The sequence below is a fragment of the Uloborus diversus genome, chromosome 1 (genome assembly GCF_026930045.1).
Source record: "Uloborus diversus isolate 005 chromosome 1, Udiv.v.3.1, whole genome shotgun sequence".
In the NCBI taxonomy this organism is placed as follows: Eukaryota; Metazoa; Arthropoda; class Arachnida; order Araneae; family Uloboridae; genus Uloborus; species Uloborus diversus.
Genome location: NC_072731.1, coordinates 166,451,494 through 166,469,503, shown reverse-complemented (window position 1 = coordinate 166,469,503; position 18,010 = coordinate 166,451,494). Strand labels below are relative to the sequence as shown.

Below are 18,010 nucleotides of genomic sequence, written 5' to 3'. Positions count from 1 at the left end.
CTTTTTTTTACAACTCTTTGTCAAATTCAATCTTTTCTTAAAAAAGAAAAAAGAACGAGTATCTCATTGGATTTTGAAGTTTTCTTGAGGCAGAACAGATGTTAGAACAGTATACGAAATTCACGGCGCTACGTGTTGTTCCACTGCAATTTTACAATGCCGGATTAGTTATTGTTGTAGAATTCGTACCAACATCTATTGAACTGAGCAGGAATTAAAAAAAAAAAAAATTAGGATAACTCAGTGGTCTATTAACAGACATGTTCTTTTAAAATGAATTTGTTTGACAACCTCTACTAATGTTAAGTAATATCGATTTGGTTCTGAAACAATATGGTTTCGAAACATTAAAAACAATATCAACATCAATATATCTATGCGAGGTAAATCTTGTTCTCTGCCACAGGTATTTATTTCACTTTGCATCATATATAACTTTGGAAGGTCCTCCTTAGAGTAAGCACAGAAAAAGGCGCGGACACTGGCGGTTTTCGGAACATGAATTTCAAGATGGCGGGTTCCATCTCGAGTGGACATTGTTCACACGCAGCTTCAGAGTGTAGATATCCTGACAAGCTCAGAAGACGGGTTCGGGGAAGGCGTTGCCGTGCTCTGGGTGTCTGAAGGCTCGTCCGATGGAGCAGGGCTAGAGACCATGACAACAGGTGGGAAGCGTCCGTATTTGTGGTCATACGGACGTCTGCGAGAAGAAGTCCTTCGCATGTCTGGAATTCTCACCTGTATGTCATTCATCTCCTCCTCCGGATCGGATATGGTCACTGTCGTACGATGCTGTGGGGAAGAAAGGAAACATAACATTAAAATTGCAACACGCGCAAATTAGCTGTTTGAGCAATTCTGTATCTCAGAGCCAGATTGACTAAGTCCCAAAATTGTGATTTTCTGTTTATGAGTGCATTGTATGTAGAAGCCTGTTCTGCATTGAGCTATAAGAACGTAATTAAGAAAAATAAATATTTTTCAATTTTTACCTGAATTAAAAGAGCGCGCGTCTCATGCGCCAGAAAATGTCTCTCTCCTGTAAAACTACCATATTGTGATTTATGTCCGTCTGGCTCTGAGGTGCAGAATTGAAGCAGTGAGAAGAAAAGAAATGTAAATGTCAAAATAAAAAAATTGAAAATAACCAGCACAGAAGTAGGTGAACCACTTCTCTGTTTGGGGCAAGATATAGTACTAGTAGTCCTGGTGGGCGCTTCTATACAGTGTGATTTAGAAAAAATTTTCAATGAAAGTCTACTTAGGACCGGAATTTAAAACGTAATTTACTTAAAACTTGAAAATGTCCTCTAACATCCCTTCTCTTCTCACTGCCTCAATTTTTCTTTAAGTCAATTAAACACGTTTATTACCAAATTCGAGAGCTTTTTAGTGACAAGTGATAAAACTGATTTCAAGTAAATGGACAACTAAAAGGATCTGTGTTATTCCTTCGACTATTTTCGTCAAAGCCAAAACTATCGCCAGATGAAATTCAATATCGTAAAATCTCGCCAAAAATCTTCATCCTAAAAATTTTTAAAAATGGGTAAAGCAAACTGGCTACTCCATCATCGCTAGTCTATCGTGCGTTAATGCTAATCGTCTATGGAACGATACGAAGGTAAATAAATACCAAAATATATGTAGGGGAGACCGGGGCAGGTTTTCGCGCGGGGCACGTTTTCGATTTGACTTTAACTCATTAACGAGCCTGTAGAGCGAAGCACCGACCAGACTATTTGAAAGACTGCGCCACTAGACGACAACTACGAGAGTTTCAGTTGGATGGCTGTTCACATCGCTGCGTAACGTCAGTTTCACTTGTTTTTATACACGTAAGTAAATTTTGATGACCTTATTTAAACTAAAAACAAACATATACGTCTTAAGTTAAGTTTTGTCTGTTGTAATATTTCGAAAGAGCACATTTAGGAGCTACCTGTGATGTGATAGTTTGTCTATAAAATTCTTTTTTTGACCGTCTGCGTGAAGTTTAAGGAAAACATGGCGACGGGGCACGTTTTCGAACACCAAGCGGGGCATATTTTCGCATCGAAAACGTGCCCCGTCGCATCGAAAATATGCCCCGCCCCTTTCGATCGCTGCGATTTATCGATATTTATTATATTATTTACTCTTAAATGAAACATAAATAGTTAAATATACATGAAAAGGTAAACTTCTTATTTGACAACTTATATTTTTAAACAAAAAACAAACAAAAAATAAATCACAATCTCTATCATTCATGATCGATACGTGTTAAAACAAAATAGGCCTAAGTGCTTATAAAAATAGCATTAAACTGATATGTTCACAGAATGACTTGATTATTATGACTTGATATTGATCTGTGTGTTGGGTTTTCAGATTTGTTGTGATACGACACTACAAAAAGAAGTCTGAAAGAGGCAAGTACACCATAGAGACTATGGTAGAAGCTGTCAACAAAGTAAAAGAAGGAAGAAATATGAAAAGTGTAGCAGTGTAGTAAAAGTGTAGTACCCCAGAAGAAGTGAGACCTCTGGAAAAAACGGGTCCGAGAAAACAGACCGTCAAAGGAAGAAGGAAGAGAAAGTCGGCCATTTTGACCGACACTCCGGTCAAAGAGCAGCTTAGACTAGAGCAGCAACAAGCTAAGCAGAGAAAACAAATGAAAAATGATGATGAAAAGAAAGATAAGAAAAATGTAAAAAAAGAGTTTATTTAAGAGACAAATTGGAAAACCTAACAAGCGCGAAGAAAATAAAGAATCAAGTGATGAAGAGGAATAAGACTGTGCTTGCATTTACTGCATAGAATTGTACAGTTAATCTAAGTCTAAAGAGATATGGGTAACTCGTTGCAAAAGATGGACCCACGAGTCTTGCATCAAAGAAAACCCTATGTTCTTTGTATGCATTAATTGTGACAGTGACGATGACGTTTAGTGTTTTTAACAGTCCTACATGTATTAAAATTATTAAGTAGTCAAGTTGGTGATGAGTTTTTTTCAATGTATATTTACTGAAAATCAATAAATAACCTACCTTGAAAATATTTTGTTTGATTTCCTAAATTATATTGATATAAGTGCATGCGAAAACTTGCCCCGGTCACGGGGCACATTTTCGCACGTGACATAACGACACTTAAAACTATTTTTCTGTAAAGCAAAGCTTAATTGATTAATGTAAGTAATTCCACATTGTAGCCAAGGTTTCTCTGAATGGTGTAGTACAGTTTTTTCAAACTTAGGTAAATAAATAAAAAATAAAATTAATAATTAAAAAAAAAAGCGCGAAAACCTGCCCCGGTCTCCCCTACTATTACTATATACATAATAAAAAAAGGGTTTTGAAATAAATAATACATTTTTTCGTTTCAGTTTGAAAAAAAAAATGAAATGATGCATAGAAAAGTTATAAGTTGTGAAATTGCTGTTTAAAAAAAAAAAAAAATCTTAACAGAAAGAATGTCAAACAGTTAACTATTACTGCAGAAGAGAACAATAAGATTGTAAACATATCAGTTAAAAAGCTACCTATTCACTTGATAGACATACATGAGGCGGTGAGAAGCAAAGGGATTTAAGAAGCAAAATTAAAAATTTGGACATAACCAGTCCAGTACAAATGGTAGGTGAACCTCTCTGTCTTGGGGCTAAAGATATTTCTCGTAGTTCTGGTAGGTGCTGTTATGCAGCATGATTTGGAAAACTTTTAAATGAAAGCATAACTAGGATCATCGATCTCGATTTATCTTTAAACGCGTTTAACTCAAAACTTGAAAATATCCACTTACACAATCCCTTTGTTTCTCACTGCCTCATTTCTCAATACTAAACATCAGTTTCATTTAAAATTCCATTTTAATCAATGTTTTCCACAGTGCTAATTTTCAGGCTTTGTCTTTGGCTTTAAAAAGTCTTTTAGTACATAAATTAAAAAATAATAAAGTTTTGACCTTACGAAATGAGTTAAATTTATTTTCTATTAAGAGAGGTGATTAATGGGGGGTGGAGTCATAAGTTTACTTCAGTTTTTTTTTTTTTTTTTGCTTTCAGTGAATCTATTCGGGATGCGTAGATCCCGATAATTCTGTAGTCGTGGAGATACGAGTATGAAATCCCCATGAGGTATGCGCTTTATAGCCGACTTTTGGCTAATCGGGATAGCCAATAGTAAATTAATTGGAAGTAGAGAATCCGAAAAGCGGAATATCTGAAACACTTTTGAGAAAAACTTAAAAATCAAAACGTAAAATTTTTTTATTGTATTTTAAAAGATAAGTAAAAATTTTAAATAAAATATTTGAATGGGAATACAAATAGTTAAAATATTAGATAACAGTATTAAATATAGCACAAAAAGAAAATTAATGGGAAAAGGTGACAAAAAAAAAAAAAAAAAAAAAGAAAGGTAGTGCATGTCTATTGACCTCTTTACAAGTCGTAGATTCAGTGGTGCAAACTAGGGAAATTAGAGGTTACCCTCCTTTGAACCTCGATTCATATTGCCAATTTTAGAATGTTTGTGAAGTTACATATTGTTACAAATTCTGTAAATAGTAATTATTGTAGGAACGTAACCTGTAAATAGTTTCCCGTAATGAATATACAACCCCTTTTTCATTCGGCTAAATTATACGACCCCTATTTTCTTTCTTTTCATTGATAACGGTCTACTACTTTACAGAAGCGTGTGGAATATTTGAGAAATTTCTTTTCGGTGTATTTAAGCCGTTAGCGATGGATAAACAGTTAGTTTCGATTGATATTTCGAACTGAGAGCATTTTGCTCTGTTTATAGCGAGGCATTTCGCTGTGTTGTTTTCGTATTTGGAAGTAAATACGTGTGTAACCGTTGAGTTTACGGTGTTGTGTGATAATTGCTTAATTGCTGATGAATAATTTAGCAGTTGTTGAAGATCTTTCCTGTACATAGTGTAAATAAATTTCCTGTGTTTTTATCAAGAACTGTGTTTTCATTTCAAGAAAGCACCGAAGGAAGTCGCACCGAATCCGTTACAATTTGGCGCCCAACGTGGGGCTTCTTCTGGACTTTCTTGGAGTAAGTGACTTTGGACATTTTTTTCATAAAGACTTTTTTTTTTTGAATTAGGACTTTATTTTTATGGTGATTACTCGCGCAATGGATGAACAATTAAAACAACTTCTTGACGCAATCAACTCTGTGAAGGGTGATATGGCGGCTAATCAAGAACAATTAAAAAATGATATGGCGGCTAATCAAGAACAATTAAAAAATGATATGGCGGCTAATCAAGAACAATTAAAAAGTGATCTGACTGCAAGTATGTTGGCAAATCAAGACCAGTTAAAAAGCGATTTAACGGTGCTGAAAAAGGACTTAACGTCTAACCAAGAAGAAATTAAAAACGACCTTATTTCGGTAAAGACTGTGATGGAAAATAATTTTAATGACATAGAGCATCGAGTTGATGCTATTGAAGAAAAATTTAATACCGTTGAAAGCCGATTCAATGCTGTAGAAAATAAATTTGAAGATGAAGATAGAAGATTTCATCAACTTAAAGAAGAGATCTTTAAGGACGTGGAAAGGAGATTGGCGACCGCGGAAAGCAGCTCTGTACAGTTTGGCGCTCCCACATCGGTTGCTCGACCGTCCATTAAACTTGCCACATTTGATGGGAAAACTTCGCGGCAGGTTTACAAAACTCAATTCATGATAGTGGCGGAAGCGAACGGATGGGACTCTGCTACCAAGGCCTGTCATCTTGCAGCATCCCTGAGAGGTGACGCAGCGGACATTCTCCAGACCCTTCCAGACAGCCAGCGCCTGGATTTCGCCGCCCTCACAGCTGCGTTGGAGCTTCGCTTCGGTGAGAAGTGCCAGAAAGATTTCAGCCGACTCCAGTTGAAGTCCCGTTTCCAGAAAACTGGGGAAACCCTGCAAGAGCTTGCGTCGGACATCGAGAGACTGTCTCATCTTGCTTTTTACGACTGCCCTGCGGATGTTCGAGACAACCTGGCACTCAACTACTACATCGACGGGGTTCGAGATCCGGAAATCCAGAAAGCTCTACGGATGGCGGATGTCAAAGACCTGAATTCTGCCGTTGTGTATGCGATGAGATACGAGGCCGCCCAAGAAGCAACCCGTGTGGATCGCCATCTAATCCGGACTCAGGAAGCTGATGAGTCTGATTCCAGGTCGTCCCACCTCGCTGAACTTGAGAGACAACTCGGTGACTTGACAAGACATTTGAGCAGCATTACAGCCCAAAAGAAACAAGAGCAGAAGTGCTGGAAATGCGGTAGTGAAGGACACCTGCGAAGGAGTTGTCCGGCTCGCCAAGCTACGCGAGGGAAGGAAATCACCAGCACTAAAGCTCTGCAGATTTCCTCTTCTAGTAGTGGCAGTAATGGACTGTTTGTTTACGCATATGTAAACGGGTTTCCATGCGAACTGATTATTGACACTGGAGCCAATGTTACGATCATTAGAACAGATGTGGCTCGTCAATTTGGACTCAACATTCTGTGGACGCCGCCCTGCGTTACCCTCCAAACTGTGACAGGTGACAAGATCGAGATTGAAGGTAAAGTGAACTTAGAAATTGTGTTTGGAAATGCCATTTACCATCATACCGCATTCGTTGCTGCTATCATAGACCCCTTCATTCTCGGATTGGACTTTTTAAAGAAGTATGACTTCAACCTCGACTTCAAGACTAACGAGCTGCATTCGACGAGAGAAGACATAGCAGTCTTTCCCGCAGAAAGTAATGTAAAATCCGCTCATCAAATAATTGCCCAAACAGATTTATCAATTCCCTCAAGGTCAGAATCATTAATACCCGGCTCCATTGAAGAAAGCAATAGTTTTAGATTTGGACTCATTGAATACCCCAACTTAAGCAATAACCCAAAAGGAGTGCTGGTAGCATCTACGCTTGTGGACCTTTCTAAGGATGTAATTCCTGTGAGAGTCGCCAACGTGAGTGAAAGGCCAAGGAATATCCGGAAAGGCGAAGTGTTAGCAACTTGTACTCCCGTAAACTGCATCATTAGAAGAATCAATTCCCCCGAGACTGTGTCTTCTGAGTCCTTGACATCGAAGTTAATTGGGAGTGCACCCTTATCAAAGGATCAAAGAACTGCTGCGGAACAATTGGTGGACGACTTCAAGCATCTGTTTTCATCTACATCGGAGGATGTTGGCCGTACGAATTTAACGCAGCATAGGATTTACACTGGAGGACACCCCCCTATTAAACAGCATCCAAGACGACTACCGTTCGCTAAGAAGGAAGAGGTTGAAACCCTTCTGAAAGAGATGAAGGAGAATGATGTAATCGAACCGTCATCCAGTCCTTGGGCCTCTCCCATCGTCTTGGTCCGAAAGAAACCAAGACGAAAGACGAAAATTCTCAATTTGCCGAATAAATTTTATATTTTACCAAATGATAAAATACTTTATCATATATACATAATCATAGAATAAGAAGGAACATTAGGCATCACTTAAAACAATTTTTAAAACTTTAAAATGGAAATAAAAAATGTCTCAATGTTGTAATACTGTCTCCAAATTTGCCGAATAAGTCTTTTTTTTTGGAACGTCACATTGATCTCCTGAGACTTCCCACTGGTGCGCCTCTGAATACGTCTTAACTACGTAGAAGTTAGTGTTGTTTCTAAAACGAAAGGACCAAAGGGTGAGAATTTTTTTGAAAAGGGTACTCTCCACTCCAAAAAGGCATCATTATGCATCAAAACGGGCCTTTTTTAAAATTCACGATATAAAAATGAATCTCCCTTGACCTTTTTAGCTTTTATTACCCTAAAAACATTTCACTTAAATGTCTAGAAGTTAGAAAGTGTTTTTCTAAGAAAATGGACATAGTTGGCACAATAACAGTTATTTCACGTATCACGTGAGCAGTGGAAGTGATACTTATAACGGCAAATCAAAAGTGATGGCCATACGCTATTCGCAACTCCAACGAACTATTGAGGGAGCTGCAGTCACTGTCCAATGGCGGACGAAAAAGGTGAATCAAACAAATGCCGAAACTTATAACTTGCTTTGGAGCTTAATGAATTACAGTAATTTTTCACCGTGTTTGTGAGAAGCTTTCTTTTCTATTCCTCTGAAATTACACCACAAACTGTCTGAAGCCAGTAATTTACCCCAAAGAAAACACGTGGAACGGAATGTTTTACCTTTTTCATTAGTATTGTTAATCACCGTAAGATAGCGTATTCGAGCTCTGGAGTTGCGAATAAAAAGGGTAACAGGATACTAATAAGAGCAATCCTCATATAAATAATAGCCGATGATAAAGTAACCCGCGTGTTTCAACAATGAAACTCGGGCATGATAAATTCGGAACTCCAGCGCTCGAATACCCTACCTTGCGGTGATTTATAAAACTGCGTCTGCACCTAAAACATTGCCACGTTGCGCATCACGTGTGTCTGTTGACGTAAACACAGGCAGTTTGTTCTGAGTATTTATTAACGCAATCGATGTGTCTTAGTTTGCTTTCAGCTACAGAAATTAATTCGTCCCTTAGTAGTATTCTCGAGCTTCTCAAAATAATGTTAGTTTTTCTTATTTCTTTCAAAAAAGTATTAAATGGTGGAAGCGTAAACAAGAAAAGTCTGGATTAACAAAATTGGATAACGTAATACCAGGTAAAATTTTTTATTGTTTTGTATGAATTTGTAAGAATATGAGTTTTTTTTAATCTTAAATTAATTTAACTAATCATATTTTACAGCAGCATTTAGTTGGAATGGCCAGTATGCAAAATATTTTCTTGAATTTATTATCGTAGAACAAAATGAAAAATGTTTAACCGAGAAAGAATTTACTTTATTCCTTTTATTCTCAGCTGAAAGGTTTCGCCAAATTTGTTTAGGGTTATAGTAGTTTTAGTATTGTGCAAGCAAAGTAGCCTTGGCGAGTTTTCGCATTTTTAGTTAAACCATTTTTAATTTTTATCATGAGTGGAATAAAATGATAGTAAGATTACAGAATTCGATAAGCAAAAAGAAATAATGGTCAATCAACTGAAAAGAAAACTACCACCATATATAAACTGTGAGTACACATTTTATTTATTTTGTTCTGAGTGAATTTGAATCAGTTTTTCAATTCGATGGAAAAAAAAACGAACTTAACAACATTGACTGGACACTTTTCCTTAACCTAATTCCACATAAATGATTTAAATAACCTTTGTTACTACAGTATCCTACTGAAATAGACAGTATGCAAATAAATTTTCTTGAAAATATTTATCGCAGAACAGATTGAAAAATCCAGAAAGAACGTTAAGAATTTGAACAATAAAAAATAAAAGTTCGCCAAAAATCTGTTTATAGGCTTATGGTTTTAAAATTATGTGAAAGAATAATGTATCTTGACAAGATTTCGCATATCAGGTAAATCATTTCCATGACGAATGAATTAAATGCATGATTTCTTTGGATATCCAATCATATAGTCATAGAAATAAATTATCTAGTGTTAAACGTTACTCTTGACAGTCTGCCACGTATATGCACTATGTGACAAAAATGTCAACAAATGCTGGAAATGTCACGAAACTGAACTTAATATGTACTAATGCATAGAAAAAAACGGTACAAAATGAAAATGCCGTTCGAAGCGAACCAAAAATTTATGAATTCCGAATTCAACATCGTGAAAATGGCTGCTTCAGAACAACTTACTGTGTGTTCTGCATTAATTGTTTACTTTCGTAATACTTTTTGGTTTCTAATCTCTTTCTATATGGGTCAGAATAACCAAAAGACTTTGAAAAATCTTTTCAAATGAATAAAGCGAAAAAATCATACATACGAACAAAAATCACAACACTTTTAGCATTTTCTTCGTTACCACATGCGTTTGTTTTAGTTTTCAATTCCGCCATTAGACAGTGACTGCAGTGCCCCCTATAGTTCGTTGGAGTTGCGAATTGATAATATGTTTTTGTAATGTTTAACATGCAGGGAAAAGCTTTATTGTGACAAGGCTGAACTCGATCCGGCCACTTAACAGTTTTACTGGTAAGACTCATTTTAGGAAAACGAAGGAACCAAAACAATTCCAAATTGTTGTTGAAGGAACCAATAAACCATAGGGGGCGTTGCAGCTACTGTCTAATGGCGGATGAAAAAGGTAAAACAAACAAATGCTGTAACTTATAACTTGCTTTGAAGATTAGTGAATGGCAGTAATTTATCATAGTGTTTGTAGGAAGCTTTCTTTTCTATTGTTCTGAAATTACATTATACTATAAACTATCTGAAACCTATAATTTACCCCAAAGAAAACACGTGGAATGGAATGTTTTACCTTTTTCGGTAGTATTGTAAATCACAGCAAGGTAGCGTATTCGAGCTCTGGAGATGCGAATTGACGCTATCTACTGGAGTTAAGAGTTAATACACGGGTGTTTGGGTTAAAACTTTATCCATCAAAATATCACCAAACAGGCAATTCACAACTCCAATAAACTACAGGGGGAGTTGCAGCCACTATCTAATGGCGGATGAAAAAGGAAAAACAAACAAATGCCGTAACTTCTAACTTGCTTTGACGCTTAGTGAATGACAGTAATTTTTCATTGTGTTTGTGGGAAGCTTTCTTTTCTATTCCGAAATTACATTACATCATAAACTGTCTGAAACCTGTAATTTACCCCAAAGAAAACACGTGGACAATTTTCATACGTCACTCCATGACGGGTGACTTTCTAGTCTATATAAATAAAACAGAGAATATATAGATGTGTGTATGTGTATGCAAATCCACAGTTTACCTCGGATCTCGACCAAATTTGGAAGGGAGGTATTTGGGCACCGAGAAGGAACGTAGGGGAGTTTTTAAACGCCAAAAAAGTACCGAATTGTTGGAATTTTAATTTTAAGATCTGAAAATGGCATTAAATGGCTTTTTGTACCCGAAATAATTATCCGTCCAGTTCAATTTTGGCGCCATTCGAAAGCCCGCGGAAAAAACCTAAAAGGTTCATTCATTTCCTTCGAATTGAAAAAAAAAAAAAAAAAAAAAGAGACTGTAAAATCACCGAGAAGAAATTAAAAAGCATAATTAAGCCTAATGGAATCGAAATTTTATGACGAAAATCTCTCGACTATGACTAAATAAAATTTTGTTTTTGTTTTGAGATAAAATTTTTTCCTTTTGATTATTATTTAGCAATTTATCTTCTTCCTTTTTTCTTTTGGATTTTAGGTGTTGCTTTTAATTTATTCGGGAATTTTCGATTTGCCGTTTTTTTTCTTTAAGAATGATTACTTTGACGGGAAATCTATACATATAATAAAATAAGATGTTTGTGTGTGTGTGTGTGTGTGGCGCGCATCCCGGGAAAACGGAAAGGCCTAGAAAGATGAAATTTGGTATACAGGTGTAGTTTTTGCTGAAGTTGTGCACCTCGGGCTTCGATTTTTGATATTTTAATTAGAAAAAAAGTTATTTAATGTTTTATGTGATTTTTAGCACTTTTTAGTACTTTTAACCTCACAGACCCCGAACCAATCGCGCCAGACAAATATTTTTGGTACTATAGTGTCGGAAATTTAATTTTAAATATGATGAACAAAAAAATTTTGAAGATAGAGCAATTTTTGTATTTTTTATGAATTTTTGAAAAAACCTTTAATTTGCATGTTTTTCTGGGTTTTATTTTTTTCTAATATCATCCTGCGAGAAGTATCAAAGCCTCATTTCTGAAATTTAAGTTGGTAATAGTAAAAACATTTCGCCCTCTTCAAAAGAAAAAAGTTCTTAAAAATACGCAATAGTTTTTTTTTTTACAATTTTTTTAATGCTGAACACATCATGTCCTTTCACGCATCAGTCGAAAAAAGCGTTCTTCAATCTTTTATGCCTGTGACGTCACTACTTGGGTTTCGATTCGATATTTACGATGGAATCTTAATCGCAAGCAATGTTAATCTTTTTTTTTACTATATAGCTTACTTCTACATTTTCTGACGTGATGACCACGTGTTTTTTTTCGGCAGCGCTTGCTTTTTTTTTTCTTTCCTTTTTTTTTTTTTGTTTTATTTAGGGATTGCATTTATTTCTTTTTCCATCCCCCCCCCCCAAGCTGGACCTTTCGCTGTATCTATATTACGTTACATTTCATAGTTGTGCGCATTAATTCAATAAAAACAGCGAGATTTTTTTTATCTTTGTCAAACGCTACTTTTTGCACACTACGGGGAATTTGTGCTTTTATTTATTTATTTATTTTTTTTTGCTCTACTTAAATAAAAAAAGCGGTTTTTTGAGTGTTCTTTGTTTTTATTAGGAAATGGGTGAGGAGATCAAAATAAATAGAGATGGATAAGATAATGTAGAGATAGATTGTAAAGGTAGATAGCCGCCGAAGGCGGCAATCTTGGCGTAAAAATGTGAATGGCACAAAAAAAAAGATAAAGATGGATTGATTAATACTGCTGCCAAATTTATTTAAACAACCACCGAAGGCGGCAAACTTGAAGTAAAAAGATAAATGACAAGTTAGCCAAACAGCCGCCGTAGGTGGCTGCTTGCACATCGTTTGTGTCTCCCCTCCCCCTCCTTTAAAAATATTCCAAACGACGAAACTGGAGACAGATCTAGAAAATATTTTATTCAAATTATTAATGATATAGATAGATATAGATTGATTGACACCGCCACGAAATTTATTTAAGCAGCCGCCGAAGGCGGCACCCCTGGCGTAAAAAAGCGAATGGCGTAAAAAGGCGGACCAGCTGGTCGCCGCAGGCGGCTAGTTCACAATATTTTTTTTCTCTAATTGAAGCCTGATTCTTGAACATGCGTCACTTGACAGAACTTTTATTTTCGAGGTAGACCGCGCAAAGCCGGGCAATGGAGCTAGTAGTTAATAAAAAAACAATAAGTTAATTCAAAGAAATGATACTTAATTTAATTATAATGCAGGAAAGGAAGTGTAGAAGTTGAAGTGAAATTTATTATTTTATTTTATGGATTAATTTGTCAGTTAAATCAATTTTTGAAAGACATAACAGATCACCTAATCTTGGAGTGATATACTCGCTGGAATAGTTTCAAAAGATGTTATTAAATATTTAAGCCGGGTTGAGTGATTTGGAGACACTAACTAATGCTTGTCTTCTAAGCGCTATAAGTCATTACAGCTCTTGATATTGTGAAAGTAATTATGATGATAATAAGCTTTCTCAACTGATTCCCAAAAGCTGGTGTTTTCAATTACTCTTGGTAGTTAACAGGTACCAATCTTAGGATATTATTTTATTACAGAATTATAAATGTCATTTAAATAACAGTTATATGGATTTCTGTAATTGTTGAAAAGACAGTCATTGGCATAATCGTTAAGCATACGGTAGTTCTCAGTTAAAGGATCTCAACTGCGTATTGCTTAAATACTTCCACTATTAGTTTTAATGTTTACTACATTTAGAAGCACTTTTCAAGGCTTAATGTTAAATACGATACTGTGAATTGTAGTTCAGTTCTCATTAATTTAGCAGATTTGAACAGCTGTTCTAGGTGGAAGAAGACATAATAACAATGAAATTCAGCTGGTGAAATTTATCCTTCTGAAAATTTACGCATTTAATTACGGTAACATTTGAAGATGTGAAAATGACTGTACTCAGTTTCAGATTATGTAAGTAATCATACAAATTTATATAGTAAGTTAAATTGTTTAAATCATTAATTGAAATATGCATATAATTTTATAATTACATTTTTCCTACATTAAAGTAGGGTAGACCGGAGCACGTTTACGAGGATTTTTTTCAATGAATTTTCTAATTTTTATGTTTTACTTTAGGAAATTTTAGACATTACGGTTTTATGAAGCAATTAATGGAGTCAAAATTACTACATTCAGTTGTTGCTCAGCTTATGTTTTTAACCGTCAAAAAATTTTTTTGAGTCCAAGTCGGTTGCGCAAATTTGCCCCGGACACGGGGCACGTTTACGCATATTTATTTCGACACCAAACGTGGTTACTGTTAGTGTTTTGAGCATAATGTCTTACCATTGATAAAATAAAGCATATTTTTTTTACAGACTGTATAGTGTATATGAAGTTAAAGCTGAAGGGGCATGAAAACAGCACTATATGATTGTAAGCTATAAGATAAGAATGTGTAACTTAATTAAAATTTAAATGGTAATTTTCAAAAAGGGGGAGTGTAAATAGCCATAAAATGCTAAAAATGTTTGAGACAGTTTAGAGCAAAAAAAAAAAAAAAAAAAAGAAATGTGTCAGTGCCAGGTTTAAGTAAAGCAACATTCAGACTGCGTCCGTACGGTACGTGAGCTCCGCTTTTTTTCTCCCCAAAACCAGTTTTCGATCGGCGTTGCCACGGCAGCAACGCCGATCCGGGACGACGGGTCCCGTATTGTACGGGACCCGTCGGCGGGACGAGAAGCCAGATGTCTGACGCCCGTAGAGTTGGGAGTCGCATTTCATTGGTCTCCACGAGATGAGCGTGCTCTCTCTATTGGGCGAGAGTACCGACATGTGCTCGCCGCGCGTTCGCAATGTATGAATGCTTCTCCCTTTTCTGAAAAGTTTGTCTGTCCGCTTTACGTGGCTAACGTGATGTGCGGACGATGTCTGAATTACCAGGTTAGGCTTTCCAAACTGAGGAGTAATTTGTGAAAAGGGAACGTATCCACTTTTTAGAAACACTCATTTTATGACAGTTTCTAAATCTTTCAGATGATCTTAATCAAATCACTTTCTGTAACGAAGTCCAAACGGGGCAAACACTATTTTATTTAAGGATAAAGTTTGACTTTTTGATCAAAAGGTAACAAATCCGTCCTCATTTTTTGTTTTGAACAAAAGGAGAAATATCCTGAATGAATCTGAAGTGCGAAGACTTTTAGATTCAAAGAAACACCTATCCGAAATCCTCAAATTTCAACCCTCTAGTTTTAGGTTCAAGTACTTCGATAAGAGAATATGAGAAGGTGAAACATTAGGGTTTTATTAAAGTTGGAATTATCAACATTCAGGTTTTCATTCAAAAGGGAACATATCCAAAATCACGATGGCGATACTCCTTGTTTTTATTACACAAACATTTCTTACTCTGAATCATGATTTGCTGTACTTTTGAGCTTAATTCTGTAACCAGAAAGAGTAATAAGACTATTTTGCTCTTACCCTAATTCTTTTTTTCACCTCCTGAACATTTTTGGAAACAGGATATGTACCTTTTTGATACATTAATCCTCAACTATAGTCCTTCAAAAGGAAAATACTGAATAATACGTTTTCATTCACATTTGGCATATAGCATTGGCGAATGAACAGTTACGATTTACGTAACTTTAAAAGCCGCGAATTTTGACCTGTTATTTCATCCTTCATTTATGTAATACGAAACTCAGTGCTGTTAATGATAAATTTGCAATGAATATACACCTGTTTTGGAAACAAGATCTTCAGTACACAAAATAGTAACTTCGTAGCTATAAGAGAACAATAGTGATATTTTGAGTTTGTAGCATACGTGTTCTGAAATATAAAGTGCCTGTACAGCCATGAATTTTTTGCTTGCTGTAGAGTAGACTATACTTACCGAAATAATGTTTTATTATACAAAGATAACGAACAATTCTGATAAACAGCAAAACTTCAGAACATAATATTGATATATATTTTATGAACAAAGATTATAAATACAATATAATTGAAGCAAATATATCACTTTAGTGCCTAACATATATAAAAATTTCAGTGCAAAAATATCAATAATAAAGGAATACAATTTTTAACTTAGGTGATTACAAATGCTATTGGTAACTTTCTAATGATCCATTTAAATCAAATTAACACATTGAAATGAAACGACAAATTTTGTATGTCGAGTAAACTCGCCGGTAAAGTTGTTGCTATTGAAGAAAAAGGCATTTTAATTTAAGTGATTTAACTTCACTAAAAGGTGTTAGTTCAGCACAGTGTTGTCAATTTAGAATTTTAAGGTTATATTTTGCATTAATATTTGAGACAGCATTACAATCTGGATCTTGACACGAAAATTGGCATTCAAACAATATTAATTTTCATTTTCATGAGTTCATTTTAATTTGACCTATTATTTAAACAATTGAAACAAATACGCAAATACATTGAGATTAGAATAATTTATTTCTAAGTGTCGGAACTGTAAGAAATTGTTGTAATTCTCAGAACGAGCCGTTTATCTTGCACATTTGCTTGAGTAGTTGATGTCTAGCACAGAAATTCAAATACCTCTAATAACTTACATACCAATGATATTTAAAAAAAAAAAAATCAATTCTCAGTTTTTTATAGAGAAAACTATATACTTGTATTAAGAAAACATTTTGTTAAAAATCCTTTTTATTCTCCTGCAGGACATTTTCATTTGCATCAATAAACGCAATTAGCTTTGATGCAAAAACATGTGCTTTGTTATTAGACTAATATTGAAACTACTAAAGTACTAACAGAAAGTTTTGAGAGTTGGACAAACTCTACAATGAATACAATGAAGTTGCAGCTTGTGCCCAAGTGAGACTCTAATGTGTTAATGGAACTGTTATTTGACAGCATGAACTTCGCAAAAAAAAAAAAAAAAAAAAAAAAAAAATAAGAAACGGAACGCATTTGCTTAAGCTTACAGAAATTTTTGTAGCAAAAAGGCATAATAAATGCTACAAAAATTTTTGATTACTTAATGAACTCTTCAGAAAAACTATATCGATACGCTTGTTAAAATTCATAGGAAAAAAATTAATAAAAAATAAAATGAAATAAATAAAATAAAAAATAAATAAATAAAAATAAAAGCTGCTGTCTGATTGCTTAAAGATTTCAGAATATGTAGCATTCCGACCTCTCAATCATGATAAAATACTATTCTGACTGTAATTAGTAAAGTACAATTCATAAGAGAAACATACGTTTCAGCTCTTATTTTAGTGTGAACAAAATATTATCCAGAATTTTTCAGCATTCTTCCCTTTAAATTTTAGCATCTATAGCAGATTTACATTCGGCAGCCCTTGGTTTAGCATTTTATAACTTCAGTGCAGATTTTAGTTCAATCCAGTTTTATTATTTTTCCGTCGAACGCTTTATCAAGAACTTTTAACCCTCTTCTACCCAAATTATTATTTCTTGCAGAAAAAAATTATGCATGCACGGAATATTAAAGAATAATAATTTTATCACATAGCTATATAAGGTATATTTTTGTTCTTAACATATTTTGTATTTTCAAAATAAGTTTGTGACGATTGAACTGTTTGTGTATGACTGAAATATTAACTTACGTCATTTCAAGCAACCTAAATGCAAAGCAGAAACATTGCACGACCCAAGTCACACTGGTCAACAAAGAAATAACGCTCTTGTAGTGAAATATGATGACATTTTATTTGACCTCTGAGTCACGGTGGGCATTAAAGTAGTTTGACTACTCTAACTTAGACACTAACTTGGTTCTTAACAACGATGACAAAAATGTGATTCAATTGTTTGTCTTTACAAAGTAAGTTCATAGCAAATGATATGATTTATAGTGGATTATTTTCGAAAGTGAGTTAATATCTCAATAATAAAGGACCTGATATAGACTCTCCTGATATAGATTAAGACATGGATTGATTACCTTTGGTTACTAGTAGCCATCGACATGGCTTGGCATAACTGGACTTATGATTATTAGGGCATAACCCTCGTTTAAATTTTGCATGATAAAAGAACGTTTCATCCCTTCGACATTCTGTTTGAGGTCATTGCTACACATGTGTTCAGCTCGAACTCATCTTACCTCGAGCATCCCTTCCCTTCACAGCAAGGAAAACATTGAACATGAGGATGGTGGAAATTAATATCAAGCCAAAGTTCTAAAGCCAAACATTATGGGGTAACGGCACCAGTAACAGACATGTTTAAGACATCGCTCTCAGGTTGACTCAACTTTGAGTCTTTTAATGTATTTAGAATT

General features: G+C 35.0%; 1 protein-coding gene across 3 annotated transcripts in view; it reads right to left on the bottom strand.

Annotated features, from left to right (window-relative positions):
* Positions 1–477: 477 nt before the first annotated feature.
* Positions 478–18,010, bottom strand: part of LOC129222770 (potassium voltage-gated channel protein Shal-like) — a 125,384-nt gene continuing 107,851 nt past the window's right edge. For all 3 annotated transcript variants that reach the window (XM_054857313.1, XM_054857305.1, XM_054857321.1), the window contains exon 5: positions 478–792. In XM_054857313.1, coding sequence (XP_054713288.1) covers positions 553–792 — 240 coding nt within the window. In that variant the 3' untranslated portion in view covers positions 478–552. The remainder of the gene's footprint in view (positions 793–18,010) is intronic.